General features: G+C 43.8%; 1 protein-coding gene across 1 annotated transcript; it reads right to left on the bottom strand.

The window, feature by feature from the left end:
• Nucleotides 1-3,978: 3,978 nt before the first annotated feature.
• Teddm1 (transmembrane epididymal protein 1) lies at nucleotides 3,979-5,650 on the bottom strand. The gene is made up of 4 exons (XM_013015512.1): nucleotides 5,486-5,650; nucleotides 5,052-5,186; nucleotides 4,413-4,481; nucleotides 3,979-4,137 (listed from the first exon to the last, which is right to left on the bottom strand). Exons 1-4 carry the CDS (start codon nucleotides 5,648-5,650, stop codon nucleotides 3,979-3,981), a joined length of 528 nt encoding a protein of 175 aa, XP_012870966.1.
• Nucleotides 5,651-13,035: the final 7,385 nt, after the last annotated feature.

Raw genomic sequence — 13,035 nt, 5'->3', positions numbered from 1 at the left:
ACCGCACAACTTCCAGGTTTTCTGTGATCAATTGGAGATAAGAGTCTCTTTATCTGCCTGGGCTGGCTTTGAACTACAGTCCTCAGATCTCAATTTCCTGAGCAGCTAGGATTACAGGCGTGAGCCACCAGCACCAGGCTGTTTGTTTGTTTTTAAATAAACCAAGATCAATTTCATTCAAAAGAATAGGCCAAGCCAAGTGTTGTCGGCCTATAATCCTAGCTTCTCTAGAGGATGAGATCTGGCTACCATTTCCAAAATATTTAAATTTCTGCCATTCCCACTGAGAAAAGTGGCTCAGAGTTCAGGGACCAGATGGGAAATTCTACAACGAGGCTTACCCATTGACTTCTTTGTAAATAACTAGCTTATCAGAAAATTAAAGTTGTATAGCCTTTTCTTTGAAGACATCTTTGGAGGAGCTGAGAATGTAGGTACTTGTTAGCATGTTCCGGTACCTGGGCTCAATCCTCTGCACCAAAAGACAGCAGCAACAAACATTTCCAAAGTGAAGGAGTCTTTCTCTTTCTTTCTTTTTTCTGCCAGTTCTGGGCACTATCCCTGAGCTTCTTTTTTTGTGTAAGGTACTACTACTTGAGCCACAGTGCCACTCCCAGCCTTTTTTGTTTCTGTGGCACTGAGGAATCCCGGCTTCATGCATGATAGGCAAGCACTCTACCACCACCAAGCCACATTCCCAGCCCCGCCCCCCTTTTTGACATATAGTAATCTATCCCTAATCCCAGATTCTCTGGGATTTTCATAGCTTTTGTTCTCTAGATTGATTGGAACACTATTGAAGTTTAAAAGCCTAGAAAATTTTAACACTCTGATTCTAAAATATAGAAATAAAAAATACCCAAATTTATCTAGATTAGAATGTGTACTTCCCCCCAAAGCTCAGCCGCATTCAAGTTTTTTTTTTCCTCCCTTACCCCTAACCCCACTAGTTGGTTTGAACCCCTGTTGATTCCATATTCTTCTGCCAAATTTTAACAGGAAACAAACAGCCCTAGGGTATGTTTTCTGGATGCTTGGGCAATATTTAGCCTGTTTCTGTACTTTTCCTGCCCTTCTATCTCCTCCCCCCCCCCCCACCTTTTTAAACGGTTCTCTGGAGACTTGTTTACCAGGATTGAGTAGAGGTTTGGACAAGTTCATGGGAGCATGGTGCCCTCTGGTGGAGCTTTGTGAAATCACAAACGTTTTCCCCCAGAATGTGAGTGGGCCTTCCTGGAGAATGCCTTTCTGTTACATCGAATACATAATAATACAAAAGCCCTTTCCCTTCTTCCCTTCCTCTCTCACTTCATTTAAGACTCACGTCCTTCTCCACTGCCATTAAGAAGTCACTATGGGGGGCTGGGAAGGTGGCTCAGTGGTAGAGTGTTTGCCTCCTAAGTGTAAGTCCTTGGTTTGATTCCTCAGCACCACATAAGAAAAAGCCAGAAGTGGCGCTGTGGCTCAAGTGGTAGAGCGCTAACCTTGAGCTGAAGAGCTGAGGGACAGTGCCCAGGCCCAGAGTTCAAGCCCCAAGACCGACAAAAAAAAAGTCACTATGGTGCAGAAACAGGCTTGAGTCAGACTCACCTACACAAAATACTGCCTTCTCTCGCCTCGAGCCAAGGATCTTCTGGAGCCTCAGTCTTATAGAAATGAATTTGACTACTATAAAGACCAACAAAGAGCAAACAATTTGGAATTGGGTTGAAGGGTTTTACTACCCCTCCCACCCCAAGAATGAGGAAGAGCTGGGGTCATTACTAAGGAGATAGATGACAAGATTTAGAATCGTTGTTGGCAACGTCCAGAGCTCCTCAGACTTCCCAGCCTGCTCTGCAGCACATTTAAGAGTAGGGGGAATATGGTTTTAGTAAGCTTCATTTGTGCCACATAGTTGGAATGTACATAAGAAATTACGTAGCATGATTATGACAAAGTCTTTACCCTTTAGGCACCTACGCATTCATTGGTGAGGAAGAACTACCCTAAGGAAAATGATTTCTTATTTATTTATTTTTTGGGGTCCGGTTGTGGGGCCTGAACTCTGGGCTTGGGCACTGTCCCTCAGCTCTTCAGCTCAAGGCTACCACTCTACCTCTTGAGCCACAGCACCACTTCTGGCTTTTTTCTTTTTGCTTATGTGGTGCTGAGGAATCGAACCCAGGGCCTCAGGCAGGGCCTCAGGCATGCAAGGCACGCGCTCTACCACTGAGCCATCTTCCCAGCCCCAAGGAAAGTGATTTCTAACACAGAACAAAGCCAAGTGAAATGGCTGTACAGAAGAAAAACAACAATAACAAGGTAGATTTAGTATAAGTGCCAGAGAGCTGTAGAGCAAAGCTGTCATTTGGAGTTCTTGGAGAAGGCCGCCTTGGGGTAGGGTGGAGGTGAGTTTCATTCTGGGTGGAAATGGGATTGTCAGATGGCTTTCTATGAAGTGCAAGGGAGGAAATTTGCAAAACTCCAAGGACAGAATTTAATAAGTTACAAGTATAACCGTTATTTCGTAATGGTGAAGTAAAGAGCTTTAGCTACAGTGAAAGAAATAAATGTAAAGTTGGAGGGGAAAATCCCAAGTTTAAATCCTATAGAAACTTGAATTATATAACCTGTGTGTGTACGTGTTCACGTGCACATGCACACATGGACGTTATTACTAGAGCATGAACTCAGAGCCTCATGCTCTCACTTGGATTTTTTCTGCTCAGAGGTAGCACTCCGCCTCTTAAGCCACTGCTCCACTGACATCTCTTTGGTGGTTAATGGGAGACAAGGGTCTCACTGACTTTTCTGCCCAGGCTAGCTTTGAACATAGTCCTCAGATTTCAGCCTCTGGGTAGCTAGAATTGTAGGCATGAGCCATCAGTACATAGCAAAACTCATTATTTTCTTCAGGTCACTATATGTAAAATGTGAAAGAAAGCCACACCTTAAAAGTTGGGAATGGGAAAGGGAAAGTAAATAGATTGATTATATACTGTTACACCACCTCCATGTGGCAGCACCATTTTGATAAACAGAGTATCCCTAAGATCAGGATGAGATTTGAATGAGTCCTGTTTGTTGTTGTTGTTGTTGGTTGTAGGGGTTGAATTCTGGGCCTGGACTCTTTCCCACAGCTCTTCAGCTCAAGGTGAAGACTCTACCACTTGAGCCACAGCACCACTTCTGGTTTTCTGATGGTTTATTGGAGATAAGAGTCTCAGGGACTTTCCTGCCCAGGCTGGCTTTGAACCTCGATCCTCAGATCTCAGCCTCCTGAGTAGCTAGGATTACAGGCATGAGCCACCAGTCCTGACACAAGTCCTATTTTGAGCTATGAGAATTTATTCTCTCAAGTAAAGGCACTCTCTGCTGGCTGGAGAAAGAGCCATAACCTTGTGACTGCTAGACTTTCTCAGACTTCCTGCCATTCTGTTGCCTCCTCTTCCTCCTCAGCATTGTTTGAACACGAATCTATTCTCCTGGCCTTCTTCACTCCAGTTCTCTTTTCCGGCCTCGTTCTCACCTCCTCTGCAGGGAGGGGAAGCACACCAGTAGATCTTGGGTCATTATCTTCTCTGAGGAACAACAAAGGTGTAAAACAAGCAGCTGAGAAAAACTTCATAGGATGATGGGTGGAGTAGGCTCTGTCTCAGGGTAAGCTCTTTTGGTGTGTGTATGGTGTGTGTGTGTGTGTGTGTGTGTGTGTGTGTGTGTGTGTGTGTGTGTGTGTGTGTGTTATAACGAAGTATTCTGTGTGTGTGGTTGTTATTGTTGTTGTTGTGGGGCTTGAACTCAGGGCCTGGGCACTTTCTCTGAGCTTTTCAGTTCAATGCTAGTGCTCTACTACTTTGAGCCACAGCGCCACTTCTAGTTTTCTGGTGGTTAATTAGAGACAAGAGTCTTCTGGACTTCCCAGCTTGGGTTGGCTTCCTCAGATCTCAGCCTCCTAAGTAGCTAGGGTTACAGGTGTGAGCCACCAGCGCCCAGCTCTCAGGGTGAGCTTTTGGAAAGGAGAGAAGGGAAGCTGGGTCTTCTCTCTGGCTGCACTACTTCCTGCATTAGCCTACAGAAGAGTTCTGGAGTGCTCTTATGATATGGCGCTTCTTTGGACCCTGTCATCTTCAAACTGGGACTGTAATGATAATGCCAAAAAGAAAAGAAGGCGGCCAGGTGCCCATGGCTCACGCCTGTAATCCTAGCTACTCAGGAGGCTGAGATCTGAGGGTCATGGTTCAAAGCCAACCCAGGCAGGAAAGTCCCTGAGACTCTTGTCTCCAATAAACCACCAGAAAAACCAGAAGTGGTACTGTGGCTCAAGTGATAGAACCCTCGCCTTAAGCTGAAGAGCTTAGGGACAGCGCCCAGGCACAGAGTTCAAGCCCCACAATTAACACAGGAGGAGGAGGAGGAGGAGGAAGGAGGAGGAGGTGCAGCGGCAGCAGCAGCACCAAGATGAGCAGAGAATGAACTTGTAGCTCCATCCCTGATGAGCCCTGTGTTAGGTTTTTATTATTTATTTATTTTTTGGGGTCTGGTCATGGGGCCTGAACTCTGGGCCTGGGCGGTGTCCCTCAGCTCTTCAGCTCAAGGCTAGCGCTCTACCACTTGAGCCACAGCCCCACTTCTGGCTTTTTTTTTTTTTTTCTGCTTATGTGGTGCTGAGGAATTGATCCCAGGGCCTCATGCATGCAAGGCAAGTGCTCTACCACTGAGCCACTATCCCAGCCCTGTGTTAGGTTTTTTAAAGAGAGGTTGCTGAGTAAGAACCACACCACGAACGTGGTATTCAAGTAATAGGCAGGTTTATTCATCGCTCTGGCTGGCACCAGGCCATGTTGGCTGGGAAAGAGACCTGGGGAAAAAGAGCATCTGGCCCTGGGCTAGGCCTTATCTAGGGTAGTGGCAGGGAAAGGTGTGGCCACATCGAATCCAGATGTGACCTCAGCAGATGCAGATGTGACCTCTTCCAGGTGTGCCAGTTGCCTAGGTAACTCAGGTACTGGGCAGAGACTTTGCTGCGAGGAGAGCGGAGTCTGCTCGCCAACCAGGAGCGGAACTTACACCTGAATGAGGGATGCCAGCAGCAGCAGCAGGAGGGAGTAGCATCCTAGGACCACACGCTTCTGGGGCAGTACATTCTTGCTGATGACATCTACAAAGCCAATGAGAGTGAGGAGCGTGAACATGGAGAACTGTTGCCATTGTTATTGTTGTTGGGTTTGTTTGTTTCTGGTCCTTAAACTCTGGCTCTGTCCCTGAGCTTCTTTGTGCTCAATGCTAGTTTTCTACCACTTGAGCCATAGCACACTTCTGGCTTTTTTTCTGAGTAGTTTATTGGAGATAAGAGTCTCAGGGACTTTCTTGCCCAGGCTGACTTCAGATCACGTTCCTCAGATCTCAGTCTCCTGAGTAGCTAGGATTACAGATGTGAGTCACAGGTGCCTGGCAGTGCTACCATTGTTTAGGGTATAGAAACATTGGTGGCTGTTCATCCAGGGGAGATTTCCCATAGCCTGGCCCATCTTTCCTTATATATGGGAAGGCCTGAAGGGTACAGGAGGAAGCCACTGAATATCATGACTTTAGAAACCACTGTTGCCTGATACAGTCCATATAAGGCCAGAAACAGGCCAGGGTATACCTGACCAATAAAGGTTGCCATTGATCTATTGAAGTAGAGAAGCACAAAACTCAGTCACAGCTACAAGTGGGCTTTGGAAAGAATCACTTCCCATCTAATTTTATCACTCTCCCCACCCACTGCTCCCCCACAGAGAGGAAACATTTCTTGAGACAAACCTACACATTTGCAGAAGATGGCTTCATTGTTCTATTCCATTCCGGAGCATTGGGAAGTACACACGCTTTTCCAAGGCTTCCTTTCTACAGCCCCCAAAACATGCTAGTCATCCTTGTTTCTGTCTCCTACAGACCTTCCCTGTCCTTTGCAGTACTTACTCAGAGAAGGAAGAGAAGGAAATGGAGTTGGAGTTGGGGGTCATTATTATATCCAAAGAAAAGCTGAGTACTCATACAGATTCCTGAGTATCCTTAGAACTTCTCAGGCAAAATGCTGGTCTAACTGTGAAGTCAAATGTCTTCTGTATGCTGATCTACACACATTTGGACATAGGACTATATAATGCATACTTAGCATCGATCTGACTTTTTTATTTTGTGTTAGACACATCTTGATTAGGACCACGAAAGGGCCTTTTACCTCCTCTCTACCTCCCAAATTCCTCCAATAGCCAACACCATCATTTTGCCATCTTTCCTGGCTTCTAGATGAATCTTCAAAGTCATCTTTTGAAATTGATTTAAGGGTTGTGGTAGGTTTGCAGGGTACTGGCAGTACTAAGCTTGAACCATGTTTCTCACAAATCCCTTCTCTATGTGGCTACAAGCTAAGGTTGGCCACAAATGATTTTTTTTTTCAGTCCTTGGTCTTGAACTCAGGTCCTGGGCATTTCCTTGAGTTTCTTTATGCTCAAGGCTAGTGCTCTGTCACTTGAGCCATAGCACCACTTCTGGCTTTTTCTGAGTAGTTTATTGGAGATTAGAATCTCATACACTTTTCTGCCCAGGCTGGCTTCGAACCACGATTCCCAGATGTCAGCTTCCTGAGTATCTGGGATTACAGGCGTGAGCCACCGACATCCAGCCACAGTGAAATTTTATATATATATATATACACACACATATATATAATATAACATATATATGATATCGAAAAGATACTGTACAGAGGGGTTACAGTTACATGAGTAAGGTAATGAGTCCATTTCCTATCAAGCATTGTTACCCACTCCTTTGCTTTTCCCCTACCATCCCTTTCCTCTTCACCTCCCCATCTCATCCTCCCTCCCAAAGTTGTAAAGTTATTTTTAACATAGTGTCTTGACAAGTGAAATTTTTATGAGAGTCTAAAGGTAGAAGTGAAGAGCAATCTAAGTACCTTCTGAAGGTACTTAGCTCTTAATTTCTATTAGTGATCAGCCAGCTTGCATCCAGATGTGCACAGCCATCAGCCTCTAGCATCCCCCAGTTTTTCTTATTATGAAGATGACCAGATATTTTTGAAGTTTTCCCATCATTGAAGTATATGGTGGTAAGAAACAGGTGGTAGACATGTGGTAGCCAGGCGCTGGTGGCTCACACCTGTAATCCTAGCTACTCAAGAGGCTGAGATCTGGGCTGGGAAGGTGGCTGGGTGGTAGAGTGTTTGCCTTGCATGCATGAGGTCCTGGGTTCGATTCCTCAGCACCACATAAGTAGAAAAAGCCAGAAATGGCACTGTGCTCAAGTGGTAGAGCACTCACCTTAAGCTGAAGAGCACAAGGACAGTGCCCAGGCCCAGAGTTCAAGCCCAATGGCTGACAAAAAAATAAAAGAGAGAGGGAAAAAGAGGGAGAAAGGGAGGGAGAGATAAGGAGAAAGGGGGAGAAAGAGAGAGAGAGAGAGAGGGTGAGTGGAGAGAGAGGGAGATCGTCATGGGTCCTAGTTTGTCTTGGTAGGTTTCAGTTTGTCCTTGCTCTTCACGGTTCACAGTTTCATGACATAATTTCCTCCTTCCCACTGAACTGTTGACCTGAAATAGCTCCAGGACCACCCCATAGCTGGGAGGTAGCAGGCTTTCATAGACTCCCATCGGATCCCATCTGCAAAAGCCTGATTTTTATCAGAAATCCATATTCCAGGTTACTTTTTCTATATTCCTCTGTTTCTATGATCCATCCTTAATGCAAGAAATTAGGTTAAATATAGTTACCACTGAGAGCAGTAATCTTAGTGAGATGATATTGGTCTTTTTCTTTTTTTTTCTTTTCTTTTTTTCTCCCCTTCTTTCCTTCCTTCCTTCCTTTCCAGTACTGGGCCTTGCATTCTCCTTTAGCTCAACTGCTCAAGGTTGATACCCTACCACTTACTTGAGCCACAACTTTATTTCCGGCTCTTGAGTAGTTTATTGGAGGTAAGACTCTCACAGACTTTTCTTCCTAAACTGCCTCCCAACCAACCAGGATCCTCAGATCTCAGCCCTGAGTATCTAGGATTACAGGCAAGAGACACCAGCACCCAGGTCACATGAATGTAAATGCTTTTAATACACCAAACCTATAGAACACTAGAGCAAGCCACAAAATACCCTACAGGCAATCTTTGTCTGCTCTTAGGATTTCCTGACTTTCAGCTGTTGTCCACCCAGTTGGAAGAGAATCATATGGTGTGTTCCTAGCCATGCTATGGAATATGATTGTTTGGGCACCATCATAAATTTGTAGGGAAAACCATCAAAAGTCAGAACTTTCTCTCTCTCTCTCACTCTCTCACTCTCTCTTTCTCTCTTTCTTTCTTTCTCTCTCTCATCAGTCATGGAGCTTGAACTCTGGGGCTGAACACTGTTCCTCAGCGCTTCAGCTCAAGGCGAGCACTCTACCACTTGAGCCACAGCACCACTTCTAGTTTTCTGGTGGTTTATTGGAGATAAGAGTTTCATGGGTTTCCTGACCGGGTTGACTTTGAACTTCGATCCTCAGATCTCAGCCTCCTGAGTAGCTAGGATTACAGGCATGAGCCACCAGAGCCCGCTAGAACTTTATCTCAAGTTAGCTTATTGCCAAGAGAGTTAAACATCTCCCTTTATCCTTAAGAACTCCAAATTTCAGATTGCTTCTGGCTACTGAGAAATTAGATAAAGTTCAGGAATTGTGCTCAAACACAATTTGGAAAAAACAATATTCCATTTTGCTTTCTAGAAGACTCTACTTTGTGTATTTAAATTTAGGTGTTTTTAGTGTATAGTCAGTGATAACAAATCAGGGAAACCACCTAAGCCAAAGGAACATTAAAAAAAAAACCAACAACAGAATACCTGTGATCCAATCCCTGGCAATGGCCACTACCTGACACAGGTTTACAAAGGTTATAAGGAAGTAGAAAACATATTTATTGGAAATCTGAATTTGAATTTTATAGTTCCAGTTCTCTCCTGATTTGCTAAATGGCATACCCTTTCCTAAAATTATAAATGTGGTAGACTTAATTTCCTAATGTGAAAATGAGGAGGCATGGACAAATTTGTCACATATGTAAATTTGGGACTGGAGAGAGTCTCTCCAGAAGTTGGAGGACGAAAGAGTCCCACGTGTAAATTCGTTACACAGAAGTGAATAAATTTATCTTTCTATTTCCGCCTTCTGGTGAATAATCAAACTCCTTGGAAATCACTGGAGGTGGAGTGCTCAGAAGGAGTCAATCCAAAGAAGGACCTGACAGTAACCGTTTTGAGGTTAATGCTCTGGGAGACATAGAGGAGCCATAACTCTTCTAAGAATCAGAGGGCCAGGCCACGTGGGCCATGTCCTGAGTCCTCAAAGCTGTGTATGTTCACTCTTAGTATTGCTTTTAGTCCTCCAGGGCTGTGGTCCACATGTGGTACAGCTATCAGAGATTACTCCTGTTACACACTTATTTCCCCAGCTGTATCTCACCCATGGTCAGAGGAGGAAGGAGAAAGCAGCACAGACCCAATAGCAGCAGGAGATTGAAAGTGGCTGAAGCCCCCACCTGGGTGACCAGGCCCCCATCTTGGCCAACCAGCAAGGATACATGTTGTTTATTAACACATGAGCATCCCAATTTAGGACTTTGAAGATAGCAATCGCCCATCATAAACCAGACTCTGCCCATAGTAGCCCAAAGGAAAGCCAAGGATGGTGAATGATTAGCAGAACTGTCAGACAGCTCCAGAGTCTGGGGACACAGAGTACCTGTAAAGCTGTTTGATGAAGAAACTCAGCTTGACCACAGAAGTCTGTGGCGGTCTATCCTTCAGGTCCCCACTGCTCCACAGTGAGAGTCTCCAGATCTAACCCCCACTATAGGGTACCCGCATCCCAGAGGTGGGGGGCAGTCTCAAATGACCAGTTCCATTTGTCCTACATCATACCACAGTAAGAAGATCCCTGGACATCCCCTAAACAAAAGTTTATGAACATCTGGGATCCTGCTGTGGGACTCAGGGTATGTGTAAAGAAGAATATGACAGCTCTTACCCTTGAAGAACTTAGTTGAAGCATGATTCTACACACACACACACACACACACACACACACACACAACACATAGACTATCTCTGTTCCACAGAAATCAAAGTCACTTATATAATTTTAAATATTTGCTGGGTGCAGGTGACTCACACCTGTAATCCTTGCTACTCAGGAGGCTGAGATCTGAAGATTGCTACTTAAAGCCAGCCTGGGCAGGAAAGTCCATAAGACTCTTTATCTCTAATTAACCACCAGAAAACCAGAAGTGGAACTGTGGCTCAAAGTGGTAGAGTGCTACTCTTAAGCAAAAGAACTCAGACAGCACCCTGAGTTCAAGTTCTGAGTTCAAGCCCATGACCAGCCAATAAAAAATAATAATTTTAGGGCTGGGAAAGTGGCTCAGAGTGCTTACCTTGCGTGCATGAGGCCCTGGGTTTGATTCTTCAGCACCACATAAACAGAAAAAGCCCGAAGTGGCACTGTGGCTCAAGTGGTAAGAGTGCTAGCCTTGAGCTGAAGAGCTGAGGGACAGCGCCCAGGCCCAGAGTTCAGGCCCCATAACTGACAAAAAAAAAGATTAAATAAAAAATAATAATTTTAAATAGATAACAGCCACATTAGACAAGAATAAAAAGGTGATATTACTGAGACATTTAACCTATCATACTCCAAATATTATTTCAACACGTACATCATACAGAATTCATTAGCTTCCTTATTTCAAATCAAGTTTTCAAACTTAGATACATATTCTACATTCACAACACATCTCAAGAAAAGCCAGATGTTAAGTGCTTCATAGGGTAGAGGCCACCATATTGGGTTATACAGATTTAGACAGTACAGAATGACATATTTAGTGAAATGTTTGTTTTAAAGCTTTAGTGAGGGCCATGGATACAGCTCAGTTGTAGGGTGTTTGCCTAGCACAATAAGATCCTGAATTTGATTCGCAGCAAGGCAAATTAAATCAATCAAACTTTCAGGAAAGGTACAGTTCATTGGAGATGTAAAAGTTTGGTCAGAAATGGCATCTTGAAAACTACATTATCAAATTGGTGCTTCTCAAATGTATATTCTAATTTAATGTCTTTTCAGTTTAAGCGGACATTATCAGCATCAAAAACTGAATGTAACTTCCCATGCTGCAAGGCAGCAATGTGGCAAGCAGAGAGAGTCCAATGGGAGCAAGTCCACGGAAATCAACACAACAGCAGCCTGTCTCTTCGTGCTTCTATTTTTTTTGTTTGTTTGTTTTTTGTCCTGTTGTGGGGCCTGAACTCTGGGCCTGGGCGCTGTCCCTCAGCTCTTCAGCTCAAGGCTGAAGCTCTATTACTTGAGCCACAGTGCCACTTCCGGCTTTTTTCTTTTTGCTCACGTGGTGCTGAGGAATCGAACCCAGGGCTTCATGCATGCAAGGCAAGCGCTCTACCACTGAGCCACCTTCCCAGCCCTCTTTGTGCTTCTAATCTCTTCTTATTTCAAGTAAGGCCTGCTAAGCCTTGCAATGTGGTACTAACTTAACAAAGCAAGGCTCTCAAGATGTTGAAAACAGTATTCTCATAATTCAAAAGGACACACACGTCCTTGATTTTTCCTAGCATCCCAGTTCTGAACTTTCCTCTTCAATTTTTTTACTCTTTTTATTTATAATATGAGCTTTGTACTTACCTTACATAACCACAACATAGGTCTCTCTGCTTATATCACTGACCTCAAGTACTGTTTAATTATTGCCTTCAACAGCTGTGAATGTCTACTTATTACTTCTGTAAACTTATGGCACAGTGGAAGCTTGTACTCACCTTACCTCTGTTATATCTATATCATGTCTTTGATTATGCTCATACACTACTACATGCACAGTTTAAACTCCTCAAGTCTCTCTTTCCATAGATTGATTTTTTTCAAACCAACATACATATCACCACATTGAGTTAACTTATCTTTCATCAAAATTCATCTTCTCCTTTTCCTTCTCCTTTTTATTCTTTTCCTCCTCCTCTTCTTCCCCCTCCTTCTCCTTTTCTTCCTCCTCCTTCTCTTCTTCCTTTTCCTCTTCCTCCTTCTCTTTCTCTTCCTTTTTCTTCTTTGTTTTGTTTTAGTAAAAGAGTTTCAATAAGCTGGTCCCATGCTGGTCCCAAACTACCCATTCTCCTGTTTTAACCTCTCATGTACTGAGATTATAGACCTGTGCCATCACACCTAGATTTCTTCTTCCTATTATTATTTTTTTTTAATTTTTAACTCTTTTACTTTAGAAAAAAAATCTTGGAAGATAAGCATAAAAACCTACGAAGATAAAAGAGCAAAATTTTGCTCCTTGAGTTTGTCAAGTCCTTACTTGGCTTAATAGTACCCCCAAATGAAACACACTCATCTAAAAACTACTAACAATGGTGCTATTAATAGGAAAAATGGTTAATTACACAAAGAAGCCATTGAATTCCATTATAGCAAATCCTACTGTTGTTACCATAGCAATCTTCTAGAATTTTCTATCAAGTTTGGTGCATCTCTTGACCAGCCAGCTAGAATCCTGACCCATGATTGTCTGCCCTTCCTGCAGCACAAGAACTCAGCAATACTGAAGCTTCTTACTCCCATGCGGACTTCCCAGAAACAGAGACGCATGTATGCCCCGATGATATAGTATGTCCTATCACTGACCAGTACTGATACACTGTCTTAAAATTAATATTATCTATAATGATTTTCTGTAGCTGTGTAACAAATCAACACACCCTTAGGAGCTTAAGCAATACAAGTTTATGATCCGACAGCTTCCATGGATCAAAAGTTTAATATGGCACTATTTCAGGAACTGATTGAAACTTTAAGTGGGGCCTAACTGGAGAAAGTATATCCCTGGGGGAATGCTATCTTCGTCCTTGGAAGGGTATCTTGTCTCTGGCCCCCTCCTTTCTTCTTTCCAGCAACCGTGTGAGTAGTTTTCCTCCACTGTGCCCTGTCTTCCATGATTTTCTGCTTCACCACC

The sequence above is a fragment of the Dipodomys ordii genome, unplaced genomic scaffold (genome assembly GCF_000151885.1).
Source record: "Dipodomys ordii isolate 6190 unplaced genomic scaffold, Dord_2.0 Scaffold27, whole genome shotgun sequence".
NCBI classification, from domain to species: domain Eukaryota; kingdom Metazoa; phylum Chordata; class Mammalia; order Rodentia; family Heteromyidae; genus Dipodomys; species Dipodomys ordii.
This window is presented reverse-complemented; position numbering and strand designations above follow the sequence as displayed.

Coding starts and splice junctions, on each gene's coding strand:
- Teddm1 (XM_013015512.1), bottom strand. CDS start 5,650: ATGGCAACCTTTATTGGTCAGGTATACCCTGGCCTGTTTCTGGCCTTA. Junction 5,187..5,485: donor CCAGGCTATGGGAAATCTCC/CCTGGATGAACA, acceptor CAATAACAATGG/CAACAGTTCTCCATGTTCAC. Junction 4,482..5,051: donor TGCTGGCATCCCTCATTCAG/GTGTAAGTTCCG, acceptor AACCTAACACAG/GGCTCATCAGGGATGGAGCT.